The sequence below is a fragment of the Temnothorax longispinosus genome, chromosome 2 (assembly GCF_030848805.1).
Source record: "Temnothorax longispinosus isolate EJ_2023e chromosome 2, Tlon_JGU_v1, whole genome shotgun sequence".
Lineage (NCBI taxonomy): Eukaryota > Metazoa > Arthropoda > Insecta > Hymenoptera > Formicidae > Temnothorax > Temnothorax longispinosus.
In genome coordinates this window covers 14,150,847-14,178,577 of record NC_092359.1, presented here as the reverse complement: position 1 = coordinate 14,178,577, position 27,731 = coordinate 14,150,847, and the positions used below count along the sequence as shown (strand labels likewise).

Below are 27,731 nucleotides of genomic sequence, written 5' to 3'. Positions count from 1 at the left end.
ATATGCGAACATTGCAGCGGGGAATCATGTACAAACATTGTACAGTTGCAGCAAGTACTTGAAGACGACGACTGCGACGACTTCGAATTTCCCCCGATTGACTTCAACGATTCCGAAAGTGAGGAAATTGTCACCGAAGAAAGTCGTGATATCAATGACGATGATATTGATGAAAGAAATATGGGTAATTATGCAGTTTAGGGGAAGCACCTCCGATGACCTTGACCTTGACATATGTTGTCAAGGTCACCCTCCTGAGTGACCTTCAGAAGGTTTTAGCCGTCGCTCGTTTTTTATTAAAAAGTTATTAACAAAAAAAAGTTTGGCGACCTCACCGATTTTAATGACCTTGATATATGTTGTCAAGGTCATGACTCCAAGTGACCTTCAGAAGGTTTTAGCCGTCGCTCGCTATTCGTTAAAAAGTTATTAACAAAAAAAGTTTGGAAAATATAGTACATATAGGTGCATATATAGGTTAGTTGACGCGCTTTAAACACTTAAATACTTTTAAAGCGCGTCAACTAACCTATGTAGGTTAGTGATAAACGATTTACTGCTTTAAATGTTGTGTTTTGGTAAAGCAGCGACTTTTTCGCAAAATAAAGTATTCTCTGCTTTAACAAAAAGACTTCAATTTATCAACAATTTACTGGTTTAAATGTTGTGTTTTGGTAAAGCAGCGACTTTTTCGCTAAATAAAGTATTCTCTGCTTTAACAAAAAGACTTCAATTTATCAACAATTTACTGCTTTAAATGTTGTGTTTTGGTAAAGCAGCGACTTTCTCGCGAAATAAAGTATTCTCTGCTTTAAAGAAAAACGTAATATTAGTCGTTTATGCCTCTCAGTACTTAAAATAACTGCTATATTTTCGAAACTTTTTTTGTTTATAACTTTTTAATAAAAAACGAGCGACGGCTAAAACCTTCTGAAGGTCACTCAGGAGGGTGACCTTGACAACATATGTCAAGGTCAAGGTCATCGGAGATGCTTCCCCTAAACTGCATAATTACCGAAATATGCCATGCCCAGCGACAAAAAAGCAAAGAATTGCATAAATTTTTTTTACAATATTACAATAGAACGAAAGGCACTTTCTCGGACCCGTGGATTATATCTACTAGAGATACCACGTAAAAAAAAATGCGCCTGAAACTCTACCTCAGTGGTGGTGCGGAAAAGAGTTTTATAATATACAACAATTCACAATAAAACCGCGAATTTTCCTCACGAAAAAGAGCATTTACTAGATACACTCAACTTTGGCGCTCTCTATCTCTAGTGTTTTTTGAGCCACCGTAAAAAAATATATACGAAAATTGTAGAGAATTGAATCCTCTACAAAAGTTTTATTGGAACATTTTTTTGATCAAACTAACAGGGGGCGATATAAGTGTCAATAAAATTGTTTAACCCCTAATTGACGGCCTTTTTTTGGATGTAACTTTTTTTCCTTGACAGCTATTAAAAATTTTTTCCAACAAAAGTTGTAGCAAATATTTTTCCCTACAAAACTAAAAAAAAAGAACAAAATGCGACCAATAAAAGCCGAGATATTCAAACTTTAAATATTTACCCTTATTTTCAAGATGGCCGCCGATGCACAGGGAAATTTTGTTGGAACTTTGTGAATTTGGACATCTATGACCCTCTACTCACTCTCAAAAAATTGGCTTGTCAATCCGTTTTGCCATTTTCAAACCTAATTTTACTGGCCTATAAGTCTTACGTAATAAATATGAAACATACGCATACTGAAGATATAAATTAATATCAGAAAACTTTCTCACTGTACAATCGAATCTTCCACTTTTGTCCACAAATGTTCACAATATTGCTTCAGGTGCTGTCGCGAATCGAGGAGATAGATTTATATACAGTGGGAGCTCAATATCATCGACCATGTTACTCTAAATTTTGCTTGCCTACGAGATCTTCCACTAACAAAACGGGCCGACCACTTGAGCCAGATGTATCTTCGGCTATGGATCGTATCTACGAGTATTTAGAGAAAAACAAAGATCAATGTCAATTTTCTTTGCGGGAATTAAGCAGTGTCGTCGAAAACCCCCCCAGCGATGGAACAATAAAGAAAAAATTAACCGAAAAGTATGGGGAAGACATCGTCATCACTAGTTTAGTAGGACGTACTCCAATTATTTGTTTCCGTAATCATCAAGTTTTTCTAGATTCATGGTATCAGGATAAAAAACATGACGAAGCAGCCGAAAGATTGAGAATAGTTTGAATAGCAGCTGCCATAATTTCTGAAGACATAAGGACCAAAATTTATGATACAGATAACTATCCAAATCCTGAAAAATTCTTAGACACTGCAGAAGACGATGTTCCAGAAACGCTCAAAATTTTCCTGAAGAAAATCATTCTTAAACACAGGCGTAAATCCAGGGATAAATATCAAAGGCAATGTACGGCTATTGCACACTCAATAATAGCAGCGACAAGACCACGGTCATTTTTGTCTTGTTTACAAGTTGGGCTTGCAGCTTTCCTCCATTCCAGATATGGCTCTAAAAATCTGATCAATGTTTTATCAGCATTAGGCTGTTGTGCTTCATACACCGAGGTTGATACCTTCCAATTATCGGCAGTATTACATCCCGACATGGACATAAAATCAGGTTTTCTTCAATTTGTTGCTGACAATGTCGATGTCAATGTATGTACACTTGATGGATTAAATACATTTCACTCAATGGGAATAATTCAGTGCGTTACACCCAAAGTCAAATATACAACTTCACGCGGTATATTCCGGGTAACAGATGTTCCTTCTACAACCGTACTTGGGAATTTCGGGCAGATTCCCATACAAACTTTTGAGAAACAGACTACCGCAACTGGACTTCGTACAATTAAAGTTAAACAAATAGAAAACAGCTATCCCATTATTCCAAGAGCATCAGATATTTTATGGATGTATGGTAAAATGAATGACTTTCCTCGATTGTGCGGATGGAATGGCTTCATGGAAGAGATGACAGCATCGAAACAATATTTAATATCTGACATAATTGCGTTGCCATTCATTAATGCTCCTCCAATAAGTGATTACAATACTGTATATACAACCTTGCTCACTGCAGCCAAAAAATGCAGAAAGGCGGGGCAACAAACATGCATTATAACTTTCGACCAACCGCTGTATCAGAAAGCTCGTGAAATCGTCTCATCCAGTTCGGATTCTTTACTGAAATCGGTAATCGTAAGACTTGGAGGATTCCACATGTTGATGTCTTTTTTGGGCTCGATTGGATACATAATGTCTGGTAGCGGTTTGAAAGAACTGTTGTCTTTCATTTACGCTCCAATATCTGTAGACAAAATAATGACTGGCCATGCGTATGCGAGGGCCATCCGAGAAGAATTTACATACATTGACACATTTAGCCTTAGGTCGCATTATCTTGGGAATGGTCGAGTTCACCGAGGAAGAGAGGATCGAAATAGAAGACGTTTTAGAAAATTTTGACGACGGAAATTGTGAATTGAAACTGCAGCAAGAACCATTCACAACAATATCGACACGAGTTCAAATCCACCTGGAGAAATTAGAACTGAACGGCCCCACTGCTAAATTGTGGATTCAATATTTCCGTATGGTCACGATAGCAAAACAATTCATAGAGGCAGAGCGAACAGGGAATTGGGAGTTGCATTTGTCAACAATCGAACAAATATTACCATTTTTTCACGCTACTGGGCATTTCAACTACGCCTTGTCAAGCCAACTGTACTTACAAGATATGCGTCAACTTCAATCAAATATGAATTTTCGTGAGTACAGTAATTTTGTACGAAAAGGCTTTTTCACCATTAGGCGATCAGATAAATTTTGGTCGGGAATCTGGAGCGACATGACCATTGAACAAACATTGATGAGGTCCATGAAGAGCACTGGTGGATTAACGCGGGGCCAAGGACTAACCGACAGTGTTTTATCGAAATGGATTTTGGGCATGCCCATCATGCAGAGGGTATCGGAGGCGATAGAAGAATTTACAGATGTATTATCATCAAGTACGGAACAACATGTCGATGCGAAACCAACTAGACAGACGAGAGACAACGATGATGTTGAAAAACTTCTAAAATGGTTATCAGAGCATCCACCTTTTCCAGTGGATGGATTGGACAGCATTGTTTCATTGAGTACCGGGATTGTTGGCGGCATTAATATCAATTGTCACAACTCTCAAAAAATTGGGCTGGATGGAATGAAGGCGATAGTTAAGCAAAATTTCGGTGAAATTTCTTTTTCTCGAAAAAAAAAGGGTGCTTCCTTTGTCGGCAATGACATCGTCCGTGAAGATTGCTGATACTGTTATTCCAATCGATCCGGCTTTACTGTATCAACGCATTTCTTTTACCAAAGAATCACAAGATCAACTGAAAAAATATTTCGAATACGAACTTGCTCCTTACCCATTATCTCTCTTTGATGAAGTTGGCTTGCGCAAAAGCAAAAAATCAGCTATGTACGCTTTGTTTCAACCGATAGAGGATACAGTAACTTCAGGAGATGTCTGCTATGTGATTGATGGCGGGTTTTTGCTGCACAAAGTTGTTTGGAGAAAGAATGAGATATTTTCATTCATTTCTGAAACGTATGTTAAGTATGTACAAAAGTATTATGGGAAAAATGCAGTTATCGTGTTTGATGGGTATTCAGAGGATATCGCAAAGAAAAGCACAAAAACTTCGGAACGATTACGACGATCAACGAAAACTACATCTGCAGACATTCTTTTTGAGGAATCAATGAGTGCAACAATGTCTCAAGAGAAATTTCTCTCCAATAAGAAAAATAAAGCGCGTCTAATAACCATGCTGAAAAAGAAGTTCCAAAACGCCGGGCATTCAGTAAAACAACATGAAGAAGATGCGGATACGCTCATCGTCTCAACAGCTTTGAAAATGGCCTCGGACTATGAATCAGTTGTTATCGTTGGTATAAGATATTGATTTACTAATTATTTTAACCGGGATTGCAAATGAAACTCAGAATAACGTTTATTTTATGAAGCCTGGAAAAGGAAAGTCTGCAACATGTTTGTATTCTTCCACAAGTTTGCAAGATCCAACTTTGGCGGAACACATTTTATTTTGCTATGCCTTCACGGGTTGTGACACAACTTCAGCATTATTCAACCAGGAAAAAATTAAAATTACGTTACTATTAAAAAAGACTGACGATTTGAAAGAAGCTTTAAACTCCTTCAAAGATTCGTACGCCGATCCAGATGTCATTGACGACGCGGGAGAGAAAGTTTTAGTCGCTTTGTACGGGGGTCAACGCAACGATTCGTTGAATAAATTATGGTACGATGGCTTTGGGCGTTCAATAACAAAAAGCAAATTTAACCTTGCCTGTTTGCCACCAACAAAAGCTGCGGCACGGACGGCAACATTCCTTGCGTACATACTATCAAGTTCAACAATGGATGGGTAAGAAGAAAATAGCCGAATCTTGGGGCTGGAAGCAAGGACCGAATGGCTTGATGCCCATCTTCACATTGCAGGAACCAGCACCGGCAGAATTATTAAAATTCGTCACATGCAAGTGCGAAAAAGGCTGTGAAAAGCAATGTGGCTGTCGGAAAGCTGGGTTAAAATGCTCTGACATTTGCTTCTTTTGTCACAGACAATCTTGCGAATGCCAAGGAAATCGATCACGTCGAATCGGACAGCGATGACGAAGAATTAGAAACCCGAATGGACCAGTTTTGTGCCCAAAGTAACAGATTCGGAGCGCCGTTAGACACGTACCTCGATTGCACGAACAATGACACATTATTGGACGAGGAATATGCCAAGCATCTGATATCCTATTTCAAGAACCGATACTTATAAACAAAATTTTCCCTGAGAATGTGGAGAGGAACGTTTCTGACAATCCTGGACCTTCTGGCAGTAAGAGGCGGAGACTCTCATAATTATAGTGATTTTTATTAAAATGAAGTGATTTTTATGTTATGCTCGAAATTTTATTTTAACTACAATAAAACAATTGCATAGTACTTTCAGTTACAGATTGTTGCATTTGGGAAAACTTGGAACTCGAGTGTCTTGTCCCCTTTTTAAATTCCGCAAAAATCGTAAAGTAATTGTATTTTGAATGAAGAAATCATCATTTTCCTAACTCTTCAAAACTTTCTAAATGTAAAACAACCTGTCTTTGAAGCGCGGATCTAGCTCGCGGCTGGCCTGGGTTCGAAGGAGGTGCGGAGAAGCAGACGGGTGGCGAGGTTAGCAAAATGAAGGCGTGTCTCGGTTAACAGAAAATAGTTTATTCTATAAAGGTGCGATTTCATTGACGCTAGAAACCAGTGGCAGCGTCAAGAAAATGTAGTGGGGGAAGAAGTTCAGACCGTCTCAACTTTTTAGCATACCGCAAAATTCAATGGAACTTCTTCCCCCACTACATTTTCTTGACGCTGCCGCTGGTTTCTAGCGTCAATGAAATCGCACCTTAACAATGACAATCATGCTCGCGACATTTACTACGGGTCAATGCGTGTGTACCGCGCTAGCGGGATTCGCTCGCGTATGCCCGCGCGGTTTCCGACGGTTGGGCGTGTGTATAAGGCGACGTTGGTTTGGTCGCGGGCGGCGCGGGGCAACCCGCGGTATGTGCGGGGCGGAGCCGTTGCTTTCGTATTCGCGTGTCGAATCGCGTGGTGGTAGGTATCGACACGGGCGGCGCCGGTTTCCCGGTCGGCTCGGCCCGGAGCGCGGAAAAATGGCGCGAAGCGCGGCGGCGATATGGATCGCGAAGCGTGGGTAAAGCCCCTTGCACAATGCCAGGCAACAGGGAATAGAAATCAGAAATCATGTATAAATGCAGAATAAACAGTGACACAGGCAATAGACACAGAGTTTCCGTCACGTTGGAAATTCTGTGCCTATTGCCTATTGCCAACCAATCATAGCATTTGAATTTTTTAGGTTGTAATTAACGATTTTTTGGTTATTTCCTGTTCCTATTGCCTGTTGCCTGGCATTGTGCAAGGGGCTTAACGCGGCGGAAGCGGGTCGTCGGCCGAGACACACTCGGCGAGAGCAGAGAATGCCGGAGGCGCTCTACCGTCTTGCCCGGACAGGCTTCGGATGATTTGGATAAAGAGAAGCTGGTCCTTCGCCGAGACGCACTCGGTGAAGACAGAGAATGCCGGAGGCGCTCTACCTTCGTATCCGGACGGCTTCGGGTGATTCAGATGGGTGCGAAAAGCTGGTCGTTAGCCGAGACACACTCGGCGAAGACAGAGAATGCCGGAGGCGCTCTACTTTACGTTCGGACTGGCTTAGTGCGGGAATTCAGGATCGGTGTTGTCGGGAAGACGGATGATCGGGAATCGCGCTCTGTGCCAGCGACGCCGGGCTTATATACGCGTCGCGGCGGCGTCGCGGCGGCGTCGCGGCGTGGTGGGGGTAGCGACGACGATCGCGAGCGCCGGGCCGGTGCGGCGGAATGATCGGGGATCGCGGCGCCCCGACGCCGTGATCGCGTTCGGCGGTCTTCGGCCGTCTTCAGCACCGCTCGGCGCGGTGAAGCGGTTGCCGCGTTAAGTCCCTTCGCGGACTTCCTAACATGTGAGAACGATTAAAATACGCTGGGCACACCGTGCCCGTTCTTCATCCCCGCGGGTGGTCGGCGGGGTGGTCTCGGCGTGGTGTTCCTGCCGGAACGATGCATGTTTGGGGGTGCATCGTTACAAATGTAACAATCGTCGGAGTCAAAATATTGTATTTGATCTCCTTAACTCACATTCCATCAATAAATACTCAGTACATTAATACAATCATCGAAAAGTAAAGAAAAATATATTTGATTTGAATATTTTGCGTGACAGATAGAAGGTTGCAAATTCGACATCATGTGTAAATGTATTTTTTATTTGTTTTCCTGGATTTGCAACACTTTTGCATTAATTTTGTAACACAAAATTATTCATTAATAAGTTGCAATAATTTGCGTAACTAGTAGAGGGTTGCAAATTTATATTCGGATAAAAGAAGACATTTGAAGCACTCCGTAAAATTTGCAAAACTTTTGCAATTTTTTCACGCTTGTAAAAAGTGCAAAATAATAATTGTTGCTAATGTTTCAAGGTTGCGGACCTTGTCCGAGGTTGCAAACTTAACAGCTTGTGACGAAAAATAATCTCAACGTTTGCAACCAATTTGCAAAACTTTTGCAATTTTTTTGGCAAAATTACGACCAAATAAACAATTGTTCCATCATTAATTTAAAAAAAATATGTTGCGTGTAACATAGAAGGTTGCAAATTGGTACAGCTGTTCGGGGTAGTTGTAAAAGTTATTCTATCGGTTTGCAGCACTTTTGCAATTTTTTCCTCCAACTTACAAACAAAAACGTTATTTTACAATAAATTTCAATGTTGCGCGTCTCGAAATAGGTTGCAAATCTAACACATTGTGGAAAATATTACAATAGACATTGCTTTAAGTTTGCAGGACTTTTGCAATTTTTTTTCGCAAAGTTATAATAAATTAACATTCTTTTGCATTATTTAACATGTTCCGGACCTCGGGGATGGTTGCAAAATGAGATTTATTGTTATTTCAACTCACCCAATATTCCATCAAAATTTGAAAACTTTTGTAATTAAAGTGAATTGATTGTCTTTAATGACTGGCCTACCTTCCAAGATAGACGCGGCAAATGTTTTATTTGCAACTTGTATTGACCTTAGCTACATGCTTAATGCTGTATACAATGAAATCTTCTGTGTTAATCTCTTTTTCAACAGAAATTTAATCCAATGTCTCAAAGTTTGAACACCAACTGGTTTGTGTGGTTTCACCGTTGAAATAAGTAAACTTTTATGTATACCTCATAACTCCTTTGTACACTCAATATATTCTAAGAGTGCTTTAGCTATACAAACTTCTTTTATACCTAAAAATGGTAATAATGAATTAGGTTGACTTGTTCCAGGTCTTGATGTTTTAATAATTTCAGGTATCTTTCTTTTGATTTTTAATTTAGTCGTTTATATATTATTAATGTTAATTAGCGTTTGTAATCTTCATACAGTAACTAGCATTAGTAACGTTGTCGTTTTTTCAGCAAGATTTTTTATCTTTAGTTCTTCTGTAGCAGACAAGGTCTCGATGTAGTGAACAACCGAGTCAGTATTCCATGGTAGCATATTTTTGTCGAGTAGAACTTTTTTTTTTATTAATTAATTTATTTATTTATTTATTTAGTTATTTATTTATTTTTGCCACGTATGAAACGTGATATTAATTTGTCATCAGATATATTTCCTGATGTAATGAGAGCTATAACTGCTCTATCAGAGTTTAATGTCCCATATTTAGCGCATTATGAAATCGCTGTGGACGAAACTCTATCAATTTGTTCGTGTACTAAACATGTCGTTTTTTGTTTTTTTTTTGTTTTTTTTTAAACAAAAAAAACTCCATCATTTTGTTTCAACGGACATTCGTATTGCTTCATCATAGATCGTACTATAAAGTCGGCCATGATCTCGGTTGCTTCAGCGGTAAGCCCTTTCTTCAAAAATGCTTCCCTGACAGTCGTCCTGTCACTAGGGAGAGTGTTTTTGCTAATGGGTGTGTAATTTCTCTGCAAGAAAATATTCACAGTTTTTCATTTGGATTAAACATGAGTGATCCCCTAAGCAATGAATTGAATAAAAGAGACCAAGGTTGAATGGGCCAGTTTGGCCCAACTATTATTCCGTCAGTTTCATCAGCAGTGAATTTCTTTTAAGCCGGCAATACAAGAGCAAAAAAGGGGAGATGGAAAATGTATATAATGTATATATTTTGAACAATAACAGCGTCTACTCTAAATACACCTGGATTTAAACACCTCGAACAAAAGACATTTTTCAACTTTTATATTTGATTATGTTGTGAAAGAATCAATAGTGAAAAATTCAAACTTTTCAACATCTTTTGGACGCCTCATTAGACAGCTCTTACTTGTCTATATATATTTGTGATTCGAGAAGCTGCATCAGCATAGACATTCTGTTTTGAAAGGTATATGCAGCACACATATCCAGATTCTTTTAATTTCACACCATTCCCAAATTTCTCGTGCCAATTCTGTAAGTAACTAGGAATTAAACCCTCCTTGCTTTATTCACATATGCTATTGCTGTTGTATTGTCTCTTGGAGTCATCATGGAAGTCGTAAAACTTTTTTTAGCGCCAAAAAAGGCACTTAAAAGTTCTAAATAGTTAATTTGATTTTTAATCTCCTAGCAATTCAGATTTCCACTCCTTAAGACTTTATAATTATATTCTCTTCGTAATCTCCGTCACTCGCATTAATGCAAGGAATCTAAGCTCTTACCGTGCAACAAACCCATATGTTACTGCTGGACAACATGAATTAAATATTCCAAATAGTACCGCAAAATCTCGAATCTTACATGATTCTCTAACTGTAAACTTTCAAATTAAGTTTTTTATGTGATAATTCAATGGTGTATGTAACTGGATTAAAGATGAAGCCGAAAGACTTGGACCTTTGAGACGGGGTTAAGCAACTTCTTTCTTTATTTAAAATAAATCCCAGTTCTTCTAAAAAACTGTTATGACTCTATCGTTCCCTTTTTTAGAGTTTGAAACTTCTGCTAATGCAAAAAAAAATTACTATCTAGATATATTGTTGACCAAAAAACTTCGACTTCTTAAGGTATTCATGATTGGTTTCAGTAAATTTGAAACTTAAAAATAAATCTCAGATATTTTCCACTATTTTCATGAACGTTAACTAGAAAATACTCGTTTTTGAGATCAAAAAAGCCATAAACTGGGAGTTACTAGATTCTTTGCCGATCGAGATTCTCCATTTTAAAATAGGGTGACTCGATAACTTTGTTTAGACATTTTATTACTATCAGGTTTTGACACCAAAAGAAAGAATAAATGGATTAAACTTTTTTATTTTCGTTTGGAGATACTCCTCTGTTCAGAAGAGTGATATTGACGAGAGATTTTACTAAATTCATATTCGCTACTCGGAAACTCATATTCGATAATAGGCTTTAATATATAATTATCTGGCTTATTTTTTTCCATTTGTCAGCGAATGATAAAGCCTGCCTGCCAATCCTACCATATATATATATATATATATATATATATATATATATATATATATAGGGCGGCGGTGTGGTCTAGTGGTAGAGCGCCAGACTCGTAATCTGAGGAACCAGGTTCGAGTCCACTAGAGCCATGAATCATGGAAAAGTTTTTTTCCGAAAAAACCGCGCCCCTCCGTGCAAGATGCGGAGAAAACTGGGCTCCATCTTTCGGAAGAGACGTTAAACTGTTGGTCCAAAGGAGGAAACAGTAAGGTAGTGAATGAATTGGAGGTTAGGGTTGGGTACGTCCCTTCAAAACGCCCTTTAAGGCCCCTTGGGGTATATAAAGTAAAATTCTTTATCCTTTATATATATATATTATATATATATATATAATTGGCTGTTGTCTCGACTCAAAGACTGATACTGTGTCCTTGGCTTGAAGCGAAATGGTTGCTTCTTGTGAAGCGTGTCCATTTGCCTAAATTGACAAACGGTCTGTTCTAGTTTCCCTGAATTTGCGATCAGTATAAAGGTTTTTTACCTGATTTCTTCTGAGCTTTTAAGCCTTCGCAGACTTTTTCGATCGTTTTGGCAGACTTTTTTGATCGATTATTTTAATTGCTCGGTGTGATAAACGATTTTTTGGCTGTTGACTGTTTATGAAGACATCAGACAACAGCTTTTCTGAATCACCCAGATATTTTATTTGGTAAACTCCTTCCGAGTCCTGTAATAATAGCGATACTGCTCCTCCAAGAGCGATAGTAGTTGATCCAGCGCATTATTGAGTTTTCATGAAGTGTTCATCTCTTTTTCTAGATATTTTTGTTAATGTTGCAACAATCTCTAGGTTAATTTTTCGAGGGTTAGCATATATAACATTACCCTATGTGGATATTATTTAAGTAAGGTTTTCCATCGATTATGTATTTCAGTATGAAACTTTACAGAATTTTTTGGATGGAGCGTTAAGATTTTTTCCCAACATCTGTAGGATTTTATCATTGGTGACAATTATTTGTCACTTCTGATTTTTTTTTTAAGGCTACCGTTTGAGCCCCACTTCAGTGGCCTCAGTGACAGAATTCACCAGGACCTGCACTTCCTCATGCTTATTTTTCTTATTGGAATCATTTCGCTCTGAAAGCAAAGAAAAAATACATACCAACCTTAAGATGTTATCATCATTGTTTTTCGTATGGAAAAAACTTTGACGCTTGCAGAGTTTGTGTCGAACTTTTTGTTCCGTGATTCCTCCTTTATTAGGAGTGCATTACTTATATGGAATAAACACTTTTGTATTCCTTTATTATGAGTGCGTTACTCGTATGGAATAAGCATTTTTATTACCTAAAACCGGAGACAACTAGAGAGGAGTTAATGGGGTAACACTTATTGTGTGCATTGTGAAACGTACGTTGGTTCTTATTGAGCCAATTCACAAAAAATACCTTGTGTCATTGTCGTATGGACGCCGACTCTCAATATTCCTGTGGAATAATTGAGATTTAAACCTCCCTAACCTTTACTAGCTGGCCGCGGACATTAGTAAGGTTATCTAACTAAGATTGGATTTTTGTGATTTCTTCTCAGTTTCTTCACTGACTCTTTTGCGTTCTTTTAAACCGTGATCGAGAACGCCTTTTCTGATTTTGCTTTAATAATAATACTATTAAGCAATTTTCCTCTGACGTGCGAACCCTTGAACACAACAAAATATTTTATGAAGAAAAGAAGCAGACAGCGCCCACAGGAGGCGCGGAGAGCGCCATATTCAAATTTTAGTACTCTGAAGTTGTGAATTTTGAGCATAGCTGACGCTAGGGGAGACCGGGGCTAAGCCGACAACGGGGCTAACTTGACACTAGGCTTTTTGCCAATTTAAATCTATCGTAGAAACTTGCCTTTCCTACTGTAAATGCGTCTTTATGTGCCAGTATTATCAACGGAATTTGGTAACATTCTGAGTCATAGTGTAATTTTTAACGCGACATAAGCGTTTTTGATAGTAAAAAGTAATTTTTCTGATCTCTCGAAAATGTCTACTCTTTCATCGAGCTTTACTCTTGCGAATCTACCGGTAAGTAATTTTGATGGGAAATTCGATGCTTTATACGAATCCGATAATAATTTTTGCATATTTTCAAAATTTTTATATTTTTGGAGTAACAAAAGTAAAAAACGACGTTCGGGGCTAAGTCGACAGGGGCTAAGTCGACACGCTGTTTTATTAGTTCCCAATAATAAACGATGCTTGTAATGCAGCATATGGTCCATAACAAATGTGTGCGCACGTGTAATCGCGAATTTACTTGCATAAATTGTTTTTCAGACATGAGTTTAGATGAAAATAATTGAATGTTTAACAATTTTTGTTCTCATTATTTCCAATGATTGTTTTACTTAATTCCAAATTTTTGTACTTTCTAAATACACGATAAACAAATGTATATTTAGTTTCAAACAATAAAAAATAAGTTCCAGATCAAATTGTGTCGATCAGGCAAAGTGTCGAGTTTACCCCGGCATTTTTCAATTTGAAAATTTGTCTTCGCGTCACTTTTTCTTTCCTGGCGGCAAAACAAAGCGACGTACAGCAAAACTTCCTGAATCAATTTTGTACCTGAAGAAACACTCTTTAAATATATACCATTAAATTTGCCTAAAAATTTTAATTAAATATTAAAAATTGCCTTTGAAAAAATAGTGTCGGCTTAGCCCCGGTCTTCCCTACTACAAATAATCATCGAGAACGAGACTAATTGATGTAAATAAATTATACAATTTACTTGAGATAAGTTATGTAAAGCTTTACCTGGCTTCCACGCATTCAATCCAGCGTTTTTCAGAAAAGACAAGCAACGCCCCTTTAAAATATTATCTCAATCGGAAAAATACACAACAGCTTTCTCAGATTTAGGAAACATATCGTGTAACAAGAACAAAGTTTTTCAAGTACTAGAAATTAATACCAGTCACTTATACGGAATCACATCAAAAAATGCTCGATTTGAGATGTTCTTAAGAAATTATAAAATAAAAGATATTAATGAGTTCTTTAAAAAAAAATCATTTAAAAATTTCGACGCATCCAGTTTGCCTCCTTGTCTCAGTCAAAACTACGACAGCAATTTGAAAGGGCGAGATACATAGCAAATATCTGGTCAAATTCACACTTAAAAGTACCAACGGATCTCGAACCTACTGATTGTGGCTGGGTAGATGAATCCATGTACGATTTTAAATGGTTTGATGGGCCTCAATTACCGTCAACAGTCAAAGATGTTATAATAAATTACGAAGAATCTGAAGGTAAAGTATTTAATTATTACATATGATACATACTTTTCATTGTACAATAGTTTTTATAAAAATGTTAATTTATGTTCCAGATGATGAATTTGATATTGATTATACCAGCGACGAGGATATTGATGATCAGTCAGATTGTCGTGAATGTTAATAATAAAAATACTATTTTTATCCTGTAAAGAGAGAATATATTCCCTCACTTAGCCTTCTGCAATTGCATATATATATAGTTCACTAACAGTATAAATAATAAAAGAAACAAATTGCCAGAACTGCACCTTATTATTTAAATTTTAAAGAATCGTTTTCCGTTTTACCGACTTCTTACAATATTATCATTTTTCACATACTTAGCCATCGTTTTGACTTCTGGCAATTAATGTCTAATTTTTTTAAGCCTTAAATAATATAAAAACAAAGTCGCCAGAACTGCACCTTGTCATTAAAATTTAAACAATTTTTTTACAAGTTTACCGACTTCTGGCAACGTTTTAGCCCCGGCTTAGATTTCTGGCAATAATTTTCCGTAATTTCTACAGTTAAAAACTACAACTTCACAAAATATCAGAACTGCACTTAAAGATTTTATTTTGATTAAAAATAAACGCGTTTGACCGCCCGCCCATGCTTCTCTCCCCGGGAGCGACTTCTGGCTGCAGTGCTACGTGCTTTTCAAATAGTAAGGAGGGTTTTCATATACAAATTTTGACTGCACCTTATCATTTTTAATTTTCGTAGCCAGATCTTAGACTAGTTTGGGTGCCCCATATAGCTGGTACAGTTCGTAGTTATACATATATCTGATTCTCTATACATGCCATCTTCCTGTGTCGGGCCGTAGATTCTCTCAGGACTTTCCTTTTGAATGCATCCAAAGCGTTTGCACTCCTTTGCGTGATTCCACCTTGATTCTTGCCTGGACCTATCTAGTTTCGTTATTATCTGAGGTGATTATTGAACTCAGATATTTGAACTCCTCTACATTTTCAAATGTATAGTTTCCAAAGTTAGCTCTAAGTTGGTCCGCCTCCTCTTCTTGACATATCATCATCTTGGTTTTGTCCTCATTTATCTATAGCCCAATTCTCTCCGTTGCCTCCTCCAATCTTCTGAAGGTTTCATGGAGTTCCAAAAAGGATCTTGCGAGGCAGTCTATATCGTCCGCGTAGGCTGTCAGCTGCTTGGATCTGTAGCAAAGCTCACCATTAACGTCCACTTCTGGTTTCCCGCACTACTCCTTTTAGTGCCAAATTAAAAAGCATAGGAGCCAGCCCGTCTCCCTGTTTCAGTCCTTTGTCGAAAGCGAATTCCGCCCCAAGTTCTTCCTGAATTCTGACCGCGCAGCGTGATGAGTTCGTGGTTTTTTTTGTCAGCCTGAGTAGCTTTGGTGGAATTCCCAGATCCAGCATCATGGTGTATAGCTTTTCTCTGTCTATGCTATCGCTTGTCTGATGTCAACAAAGAGTTGGTATACGTCGATGTTGTATTCCCAGCACTTCCTAAGGGTTTGCCTTACTGTGTGAAGTTGATTTATTGTTGATCTGTTGTTTCGGAAACCTGCCTGATATTCTCTGTTTTTAATTATGCCGCATTTTAATTTTGCCTCATACACGAATGTTCCGAGTACCCCGAAGTCAACAATATCTCTTGCAGATGCTCTTATGTCGAAACCATAGAGTTGAACATTACCTCCATGGGTGCTTCCGAAGAAGTGCTCGGAGTTAAAAGAACTGCAGGTTTATCTAATTGTAAGCAAGCAACAAGACAAAGAAGCGTTGATGAGTACTTATTTGATTTACTCATTATATTATGCAGCTTATTTTACATGGCATTATGTTTCTTCTTCTCACAATAACAATAAATTTGAAAAATTATCTTAATTATAAAAATCTTTAATGAATTACTATAATACGAAAATAAAAGTATGCAATGATGACAATGATAATAATAACAATGACAACTATAAGTCTAAGAATAATAATTTTCATTTTTATAGTTTTAGTATGCATAAGGGTAATTAACTTTTTAAATATCGATTAATTTTGTCTTTTTTGACTCTCTAGTAGGAAAGACCGGGGCTCGTTGGCACAAGAGGCAAGTTGGCAATGCGTTCCGTTTATGTATTTATAGCGAAATAAACAATGGAAAAATTATCACAAAATATATTTTTTATGACATAGGTACTTTTCCCAAAGTTTTATTTAAATCAAACAAGTATTACAATAGAAAAAGAGAAAACTCTGATTCAAAAAGTGGCAATTTAAGTAAATTTTCGAGCGTTTCAAAATATCGTATTAATAATGTTCTTCAGCTTGAGAAGTAAAAATCAAAGTGACGTATCATTAGTTAAAAGAAACGTTTCTGTTACTATACGACATGTTATTTTGAGGCGAACAACAGTAATTTATTGTAATAAAATGACTGAAATCTCACAAACGTATATAGGGATGGGGTATGTTGGCTCATATCAAGGCACGCTTAGCTTGACTTGTTGTTTCCGTGCGCGTGAGATCTGTGTGAGTATGTGATTTGCTACCTACAATGCTGATAAAAGCTAGATATATATTTATATTAATATTTTTATATTGAAGAAAGTTATATCTAAAATAGTTTACAATTGTTTTTCTGCAACAGCATTTTGCTATTTGATCATTACAAAATAACTTTAAAAGATACAACCTTTATCAAGAAGTACATATCTGTTACCCGTTTTGTGTTTCTATTACGTTTTCATTAATTTAACATGAACTTTTGTTGCATAGCCAACTTACCCTACTATCGGGGCAAGTGGGCTACAATCAAGCATGTTCGTATTTCACTTATTACAAAGAAACTATATACAGTATACAGGGGCGTTCCTAGCATGAAAATGTAGAGAAATCACGCGGGAGTATTAACGGCGATCGGCCGCGAGGCCTCACGCCATTCTGACACGCTTGGAAACACGCTCTAGAACACCGTGACCGCCGGGGCACGCGCTCCGCCTAACCGAGTAAGTAAGGAAATGATGAAAGTAGTGGTATTTCACCGGCGATGTTGCCATCTCCCACTTATGCTACACCTCTCATGTCTCCTTACAGTGCCAGACTAGAGTCAAGCTCAACAGGGTCTTCTTTCCCCGCTAATTTTTTCAAGCCCGTTTCCTTGGCAGTGGTTTCGCTAGATAGTAGATAAGGACAGTGGAAATCTCGTTAATCCATCTATCCCGTGCTGGGGCCGACTATCATATTAGTACTATTTAATCATGATAATTAGTTGTTTAAAAATTTAAATGCCAAAATTGTGAAAATAGTGCCAACGAGCCTCGATCTCCCCTAAGTGTGAATTTGACATGTAAAATGGCGCATGGGGATAAATTACACCCTACATGGCCTACATTATACATATATATATGCCATAGATATTAAACTAATTAAAATTTTTTTGTTTTCTGTTTAATATTGTTCATTGTTGCACACATCTTAAAGTACAATATATTAACAGGTTAATACTTTATTTATTTTTTTTTTTAATAGTCGGATCTGTATTGGAGAGTTAATTATTCTATATATAAGTACAAAATAAAGACCATTTTTAGATCTATTTTTTGTAAAAATTTATATAATTTAAAAACGTTAGGTTAACTATTTCTCTTTATACAGCCCGCCCCAAATGACTTCTGACTGACCTTAATGTTGACCTTGACCTTCAAGAAATTTATTAAAAAGTTATTAATAAAAGAAGTTTGGAAACTGTAACATAGTTTTCTGACACTGACCACTTTTCCCTCCGATAAACAAATATTGTAAGCTAAATATTGAAAAAGTTACCAAGTTTTTCTTGAATATCTCAAAAAGTATAAGGCAAATAAAAAAATGTTTTAGACAAAAGTTGTTCAAATTCATAAGTAGAAAAGAATAATACAATAAAAAATAGAGGTTTTAATTTAAAAAATTTAACTTTGGCCCTCCTGGGCCCAGCATGGCCCTTGGGCCTAAAATCCAATAAGATCGTCTATTGGCTCCTTTTGAACCTTCCAACTTTTATTTGAAACATATTCTTCCAATAACCAATACTTTCTGAAATAATTGGCCGTTCCGTAACTTTTGGTACGCAAGGTATACGCCATCGCTAAATATCCTCATATCAAGGTAAGGTAGTCTATTTTATAAACTATACGTAAAAGAAGCATAAATTTAATTTAGATATTTATTTGTATGACATTAATGTTACAGAAGTTTGAAATATTTACAAAAATTATAAAATATTCTTTCCCTTTCTTTTTTTCTCTCTTTCTTCTTCCCTCACTCACCAACTCAATTACGGATCATCGTCCATAAGTACATAATAGTGTTAAGTAACGCGTACAATTGTAATATTTTAAATAATTTTTTTTTCTATTTTTAATTACACCACATTTCAATATAAACCAAGCACTTCAAGTTCAACGGGTTATGTTATGGACTCCTCTGCAGAATAATAATAGCAAGCGACCCGTAATAAGCAAACTCTACGGAGATCTTAAAATACTTTACAATTTTAAAGTTCAAAAACTTTATTAAAATTAAACGGAAATTTTTTTAATTTTTAAATCTTTTTCGAAACATATTTGTTTGCTTAAAATTCTCTTCAAAGAACAGATGAAACTAGAACCACATACATTAGTATTATGCCGAATACCTATGTAAAATAAAATTTTAAGTAAATGTATGAAAATTTCTAAATAGTGTCTGTAACGATTAATCGACTTTAAAAAAATCTGAATATTTAGAAATATTTAGATGTAACAAGAATTTTCGAAAATAGATTTTTTTTAATTGTCTAAATTAATTATTTGCAAATTAATGTTATTAAAACAGATTTTCGAAATTAAAATAATGATATTTTCATAATCAATTTAAGCGATTTAATAGAGCGTAAATAATCTTAAACATAAATCTAATATATTAGAGATTATAATCAAATTTAATTTATGTAAAAACTTAATATAATGAATATTACTAACAATAAGAAGACTACATAATAGTAAATAAACTCACTTGAGCAATATATTCAGTGCGCAGAAAAAGAAAACTAGTTTGCTTTATTGACAAGAGAAGGACGCGGTAGACTAATCTCAGTTTTAATCCGCTTACACGTGATGATCGAAAATAAGTTGATATATGTCCGAGTGTTTCGTTCAATATGTCTTATAAATAATACTTTTTAATGTTTGACATTTTAAGTGATCGGTAGTGTAGTTTATAAGTCTTAAAGAAAAATGCTAGTAAACTGTTGTATAACGCACTTGGTGAGCGTAAGAGTAGCGAGGATGCAGGATCAATACACTATTAATCTTTTTGTTATTTTTATTTCTTTCTTAACTATTTAATATATAAATATATATTATTTAATAAAAATAAACATTTGGCACTGACCAAGTGCACTATATGGCGTTGCTTGCTAGTGCGTCTCCTTCTTTAAAATTTATAATAATCGATCGCTTAAAATTTTAAACAGTAAAAAGTACCATTTATAGAGCACATCAAATGAAATACTTGAACACGGATCAATTTATTTTCAATATACAGGGTAGGACACATGGTGCACTTGCACAGCTCAAAAATTTGTAAATTATAAGTTGTACGAAAAATTATTATTCACAAAAGTTGCATGACCTCGGGGGGGTTATTATATAATGTATACATTTTTTTTATAAGTGGAGGCAGTTAAAAAATTTTAAGGTCAACTTTATTTTTTTAATTAAAATATTATATTTTTTGTGCTACTATTAGGGGGTCTATACACGTACGAGTTTGGCTCGCAAGTCCGGCTCGGCGAGCTTGATTTGCGACCCGGACTCGAACTTTTTTTACCACACACGAAAGGAAAATGTGCGAATTTGGCTCATCTGACGCCGAGCCCAGCTCGTGACATCCCATACTCCGAATTCTTCACGCTCACAAATTTCATCCGTATCATCTATCACTTCACCAAGATGCATGGAACAGATTTTGAAAACCGTGTTCGATTTTGCTAGTAGTTTTTGCATCAAATGCAAAATAATGATCGTTTTTTAACATTTTATTTACGGATGAAGGTACGTTTATCGACTGCAAACATGCACTATTAGGCATTAAAGAACTAACCACTCTCACTGGAGAAATTGATCACTAACGACGACGGAGCATTAACATGTGGTGTGGCCATACTCGGCAATCAAATAATTTAACCATACTTTATTGATGAACAATTAACGAGAAAAAAATACGCAATTTTTTAACGGAGATCTGCTTATACCAACGTTATTGGAGAATGTACCACTAAATATTTGTTTAAAAATGTGGTACATGCATGATGGTTGCCCTGCACATTACGCACGAGAGTCAAGAGAAGCGTTGCATAGACAATTTCCAAATCGATAGATAGGTCGTGATGGAGAATTTTTATGACCACTTCGTTCACCAGATCTAACGCCATTAAATTATTTCTTGTAAGGTACATTGAAAGATACAGTGTATCGTGAGCCACCCACAACGGTAGAGAATATGAAAGATCAAATTCTCAAAACGTACGTGCAATAGACTTAATTCAGAAACAATTTGGAGTGCTGTTTCGTTATTGACTAATAGATTATCATTGATTAACAGTCATTGTATTAAAAATGTTAACCCGAGAACCAATTCGAGCACCTAATTTATAATATTTCGTTTAATTCTTGCTGCAATATATTATTAAGTTAAATCTACAAAAAACTCACTAACTTTATTAAAATATTAAAACAGAAGCTATTTGTCGTATGTTTTCTCTATATTTAAGATACGTGACACCCAATCCAGAAACATGTGACAACCAACCCTGGGTATGCGGTAAGTTGTTACATTTGCACGATTTTGCTTAGAATTAGATAACTTTTTTGTGTATAAATATAATGTATGTAAGTCTAATATTTTTTTTCTTATACTAAAGAATGTAGCTACACACACACATTATAAAGTAGTACACGATATTATAAAATATTGCTATAAGATTTTTTTCGTTAAAAAGAAAAATTTTTTTGTTTTTCTGAATGTGTTCAGAATGTTCTAAAACGTCGAAAAATTGCAATTTTAAAAAATGTCTGTATGTATGTATGTGTGTGTGTGTATGTGCCAAATTTACCGAAATTTCTATAAGTCCAGAACTAATCAACCAAATCTTAACGAATTATATATGAAATAGGGGTAGAAAGAACTGAAGAATATAATAAAATTAATAAAAATTGCTAATAATCAAGTTCTTTTTTAATAAAATTTTGAATTTTTTTAGAAATGTTTGTTTATGCTTTAATTTCCGCAAATTTAGAGATATTGATCTATTTCTAATTTTATTATATTTTTCAGTCTTTTCTACCCCTATTTCATATATAATTCTTTAAGATTTGGTTGATTAGACTCAGCTTTATACGCGATCAAAATTTTTAGAAAAATGTCTGTAATAGCTTTAACTTCTGTAAATTTTAAGATATCGATCTATTTTTAATTTTGTTATATTCTTCAGTCTTCTCTATTTCTATTTTATATAATTCTTTAAGGCCGGTATTCATAATTGCCAATCAGTTGCGTCATCAGCCAATCAGAGGGCTGTATTAGCATCTTAAGACGTCACTTCCTCTATAAGGAAGCCAAGTGCAAATTTCTAATTTTTATATCAGTATTTGAAAAATGTGACAACCAGCCTCGGTTTCCCCTATACACTATATGTAATGACCCCTTCAGAGTCATGCAAATTTTGTATACAACAATTTTTCGTACAACTTATAATTTACAAGTTTTTCGAGGTATATATTCACGATATGCAAGCAGATCAAAATCAATAAATAATTAGTCAACCGTGTCCTCTTTTTGCTTTTGAAATGTTTGGATAATTAAAAATTAAATTTTCTGTTACATCTAATTGTGCGTAGTAAAATATATAGTCAAAATACATGATTTTTCGATTTTTCGCAAAAACTAACAGAAAATATCAGTATTTATAGTAATTTTAATATTTATATAAATCTAAAAAACATGATAAAAACAAATGAGAATATTAATTACCGAAAGTGTAAATTGGTTATCCAAATTAAACAAGCCACAAACTCTGATGCGCAACGGATGCGCCCATAGAAATACTCCCAATTCGGTTGTTTCCTAAAAGTAAAGAACATCGCAAAATATTGTCTTTGTAACTTTTTTATAATTAAAATATAAAAATGTCAATCATTTTTATGTAGCTATTAAAAATAAGTTAATAAAAAAATGAGTAAAGTTAAGCTTTTGCAAATTTTAAACTTTACGAATTAAAATAAATAAGAATTGATCTTTATTCCATTTTAAGGTTTATATTTTAATAAAGATTTGAAACTATTTCTTCAAAATGCTTTATACATTTAATATTAAAAGATACCTATTCGTAATAATGTTCAATAAAATTTTACGGAAAAGCCGTGACGGAAAAGTAATTTCGAATTGTTTAATGCATGTCTGTGCATACAAGATTGATTATAGCAGTACCATGTATATATACAAATTGGCCCATTTTAATCTATAAATCAAAATATCTTGGAAATGAATTTGAGTTAATAAAATTGAACACATAAGTGTTGAAGGAGTTCAAAGGGATCGTCAAACCATCGCAAAAAAATCGATAGGTAGAAGAACCTTGGAGATTACAAGATTATCTTTGTTTTTTAAAATGGAATCTAGTTCTTCTTTTACTGTATGATGAAGGAGAAGGCGAGATTTATTTATACCATATGTTTAACGTCTTATTAACAAATTTTTATAAATAAAATCAATTCGAATTTTAAATTAAATTTCAAAGAGTCCTATTTGTTCCATTACGCTATCTTTATCGCTTATGACTAGTTCTCTTTTATAACACGAAAGTTTTATGTAATAGCCACTCAGATCGTTATGATTAAAATCTCTTTGAAGCTTTTGTATACACAAGTGTTTACAAAAATAGTGAAGCTATTACAGCATATTCTTAATACCAAATCAAGTCAGAAAGTCCTATATCACTTTTCCCTCCGACAACAATTATTGATCAGATAAGTTAAGTATTGAAAAAGTTACCAAATTTTCCTTAAATCTCACAAAAAATATTAGTCAAATAAAAAAATGTTTTACACAAAAGTTGTTTAAATTAATTAATAGAAAAATATGATATAAAAAAACATGGGGATTTCCATTTAAAAAATTAAAAGTGATCTGTACATGATTTTGATACCTACACCCAAGATTAAACGAATGTTATTATGTTATGTGTCCTTCAACTATAATCTAACAAGGGGACCTTCAGGCTAACGAATTTTTGTTTTTTTTTTGTACTTACTGTACTTGAGGGTCATCACCCGGACATCAATTTCCCAAAGTATTAAGGCGCGCTTTTCAGAAAAACTCGAGAAAATCGACTTTGAAGAATTCCGAGCGCGTTATATGTACCTACATAGAATTTTAACTTTAATGTAAAATTTATCAAATCATATTTAATCATGGTTTTCAATAAAAAACTTACATCTTCTTATTTTGAATTGCCACTCGCTTGAAACATCGTACTTTATATTCAAGTAATTTTGAAATCGAATACTTATAATAAATTAAAATTTTGGTACAAAAATGAAAACGTCAGGTAGGAAATAAAATACTTTTATATTTTTGAAAATTACGAGAAAATACAGCGCAAAAATGATATTAATAAAAATATTGTTTAATTTTTAAAAGTGAATTATATGATATGAAATATATAGTATAAAACATATTGTATACAGTCGTTTTACAGTACAACGACTGTATACAATATATTTTATACTTATGATAAATTAAAATTTTGATACAAAAATGAAAAACGTCAAGTAGGAAATAAAATACTTTTATATTTTTGAAAATTACGAGAAAATACAGCGCAAAAATAATATTAATAAAAATATTGTTTAATAATTAAAAATTAAACAATATTTTTATTAATATCATTTTTGCGCTGTATTTTCTCGTAATTTTCAAAAATATAAAAGTATTTTATTTCCTACCTGACGTTTTCATTTTTGTACCAAAATTTTAATTTATTATAAGTATTCGATTTCAAAATTACTTGAATATAAAGTACGATGTTTCAAGCGAGTGGCAATTCAAAATAAGAAGATGTAAGTTTTTTATTGAAAACCATGATTAAATATAATTTGATAAATTTTACATTAAAGTTAAAATTCTATGTAGGTACATATAACGCGCTCGGAATTCTTCAAAGTCGATTTTCTCGAGTTTTTCTGAAAAGCGCGCCTTAATACTTTGGGAAATTGATGTCCGGGTGATGACCCTCAAGTACAGTAAGTACAAAAAAAAACAAAAATCCGTTAGCTTGAAGGTCCTCTTGTAAGATATTTTTGGTAAGATGCATACTTTCAGAGATAACCGCTTGTAACGCTTTAAATGCCCCACCCTGTATGCGGAGTGGAGCGTTTAAACTATTTGGGATACGTTCCATTTAGCGCTAGCAACACTCTTAAAATTATTTCATTTTTGTTGTTTAACAAATGTTGAACAAGGACGGATGATGCTCACAAGCGTCACGAGCACCAAATAAAATATACTTTTAAAATAATGTTACAATTAAGCTATTATCTCTGAAAGTACGCGTCATAACACAAATGTTTTACACAAAGGTTGTACCTATTGTCTGGAGAACGACAAATAATGGTAAAATTAATTTTCGAAAAATCGATTTTTCAAGATAACATAATTAAATATATCTCGTTGTCACAATACGCACGTATGCGCGCACGCGCGCACATGCACAACATATGTATTTTAGTAGTGTTAATTTTACTCACAGTCGAAAAGTTACTATGTTTGAATGTGGAAGTTTCTGCCGAGAATATTATACTCGCCAATGCGTTCGCCTATAACAATTGTACGCAGCATTAAAAAGATTATTACACCAATTTTGCTTATCAGCATTATATTTGCAATATGTATACTAATACCTGATTGCATGTCAAATAACAGATGCGACTTATAGCAATAATTTGAAGTGATACAAATATCACATACGGGATATAAAATAGCAGCATGTTGTTAAGTGGAATATATTTTCCACTAAAAACAATGCCGAAGACATTAGTTGTAATCTCTATTAACATACATGTGATCCAAGTGAGCAACTGTGGGTTGTAATAAGAAGTGAGACAATTTGTTGCATCGTGAAGATAACGATGTAACCGCTGGAGATTCATGATGGCAAGTCCGTCGGCAAATAATCTGATATTGATGCCAACAGTCATCCCTATGTATATAAAACAAACTTTTATTAAGATCATTTATTATATACCATAAACATACACGCGTGTGCGCGTGATAAATATGCCTAATATATTATATGTATATATAAATATATATAGATAAAAAGTATTTTATTTTTAGATATTAATTTAGATATTTAGAAACATTCATCAATTTTAATATAAGTTGTTAATATTAGCATTTGAGAATCGTCATTGATTAAGTTAACTTGATTCGATTTATTCAACGGTTTCGAATTGATCAATTAACAATAATACCAATCAATTCATGACACAGTCTGTTGAGACGATGAAATCTGCGACGCAATGCATCGTATAAGAAGTAAAATTTTGCGATTTCCATGGAGAACGATATTCGTGTTACGCATTTTATCATAAATGCAAACAAAACTGTTTTGGTTAAAGTTTTGTTTCTAGCACTAAATATTATCATTAGTAAGATAGGTGTGAACCAAACGCCGAAGATTAATATCATAATCAGCCATTGCATGTAGTGATTTTTTCGTTTGTCATCAGTGCACCAATGATAATGTTGTATTAAATTATCGAATTTACGAGTTGTGGATATAGTACGTTCAAATTCCATATGTCGCAGACACGACAACAATGCCGTTAGAATCATATAGGAAGACCGGCTGTATTGATACAATTGTTCCAGAACACATCCCACATTAGTCTCACACTTAATTAAATAAGTGTTAAATGTATAATATGCTCCAGCGCAATACATGCCGCACGCGATCAGTGAGTACACTGCCAGTGGGTGAAAATTTTTGAATATCGATAATTCATCGATCGTGTGTGGATGACAGCCACAAAAGCGCGATATGTACAGCAACCATCGACAATTTTCCAGCATGATTTCACAAGAACTGACTTAGTTGCTATGATCATTGCTAACATATCGCTATGTTTCACTCATGCTGGCGATAAAGCGCAGATAAATCTGTTTATTACTTCAAACGGGGCTAATAACAGTAATTTGTCTCTATTGCGTGTAGATCTTAGAGATAGTGCTAAAACACTGCGAAATTTCTCACAATGTTTCTCTTTCACGATTCGAAGCTGACCGAAAAAGAGAAACATGCGAGCATTAAATTGTTTCTTTATTTGTTGAATTACAATTAGCTCTTTTAAAATGTCCTTTTTTATGTAATAGCGATAACATTTTGTAACTATTGTGCCGTGATACATATATATAACAATCAGATAGCTGAAACACACGCAACCATGTAATTGCGAGCAACGATTGCTCGTAATTGATTCCATGCAATCGTTATCTTCATTATTGTTGTTACTATTAATAGTATTATTGATAAAACTACATAGTTATGACAACCGCACCGATTTAAATGACCATTACACATATATTATCAAAGATGTGGTTGGAACTAAAAGATTAGCCATCGCTGTATTAAAAAGTTATTAGCAAATAAAATAAACCATACAAACGTATTTTAAATGCTATAATTTACGTATCATCTGCAGATCATTACAAGTTCTATGTTATTTGCATAAATTACGTACATAAATGAACAAAATGAGCATTTATTTCTACTGCAAAAAATTCTAATCTAACCCAATCGTCTTTCTAATTTGAAATTAAGTTTGGTTTATTAGAATTTGTTTGAGGCGTGCAAGAAAAGAGGCTCTTTCCCCGCCCAAGCACTTAGAGAAGACCAAAGCTAAACGTAACATTTTGCTCATTTGAGTTGATATCTTCGATTTACTTGTTTATATATAAACTTTTTCTCTTTTATAAGGTAAATATATGCTTTATTTACATTATGATATGGATAAAATTTATCTACATTTTATAATTACGTAGAAAAATTAAATTTTATGAAGATCGAGATTTGTTACGATTGTCCCTACCCCTAGGGTTGGTTGTAACAGAGCTCAAGGTTGATTTTAACAAGGTAAAATAAAATAAAGACAAACGTATAATCAATTTTAAAAAAAAGGTAAAGAAAGACGCCAAGTACACGCATAGTAGTGTATATGTTGTTACCTCGAAAAAAAAAA

At 34.7% G+C, this 27,731-nt stretch overlaps 1 protein-coding gene and 1 long non-coding RNA gene across 3 annotated transcripts in view; one reads left to right on the top strand and one right to left on the bottom strand.

The window, feature by feature from the left end:
* The window catches only part of LOC139808078 (uncharacterized), a 68,729-nt gene that overhangs the window by 8,679 nt on the left and 32,319 nt on the right, over positions 1–27,731 (top strand). The gene's annotated exons all lie outside the window — the stretch shown is intronic.
* On the bottom strand, positions 18,516–27,341 carry LOC139808075 (uncharacterized). 2 transcript variants are annotated; one of them, XM_071769704.1, is made up of 5 exons: positions 25,965–27,341; positions 25,392–25,690; positions 25,239–25,307; positions 22,465–22,557; positions 18,516–19,087 (listed from the first exon to the last, which is right to left on the bottom strand). In XM_071769704.1, the coding sequence occupies exons 1-5, from the start codon at positions 26,563–26,565 to the stop codon at positions 19,037–19,039; spliced, it is 1,113 nt and encodes a 370-aa protein (XP_071625805.1). In that variant the 5' UTR covers positions 26,566–27,341; the 3' UTR covers positions 18,516–19,036. The 2 variants fall into 2 exon arrangements, with proteins under 2 accessions (XP_071625805.1, XP_071625804.1); XM_071769703.1 differs by having other exon boundaries at positions 18,516–19,053; positions 25,965–27,339.

Coding starts and splice junctions, on each gene's coding strand:
- LOC139808075 (XM_071769703.1), bottom strand. CDS start 26,565: ATGCTGGAAAATTGTCGATGGTTGCTGTACATATCGCGCTTTTGTGGC. Junction 25,308..25,391: donor GTTATTTGACATGCAATCAG/GTATTAGTATAC, acceptor CAATTGTTATAG/GCGAACGCATTGGCGAGTAT. Junction 19,054..22,464: donor ATAACCAATTTACACTTTCG/GTAATTAATATT, acceptor ATGTGGTTCTAG/TTTCATCTGTTCTTTGAAGA.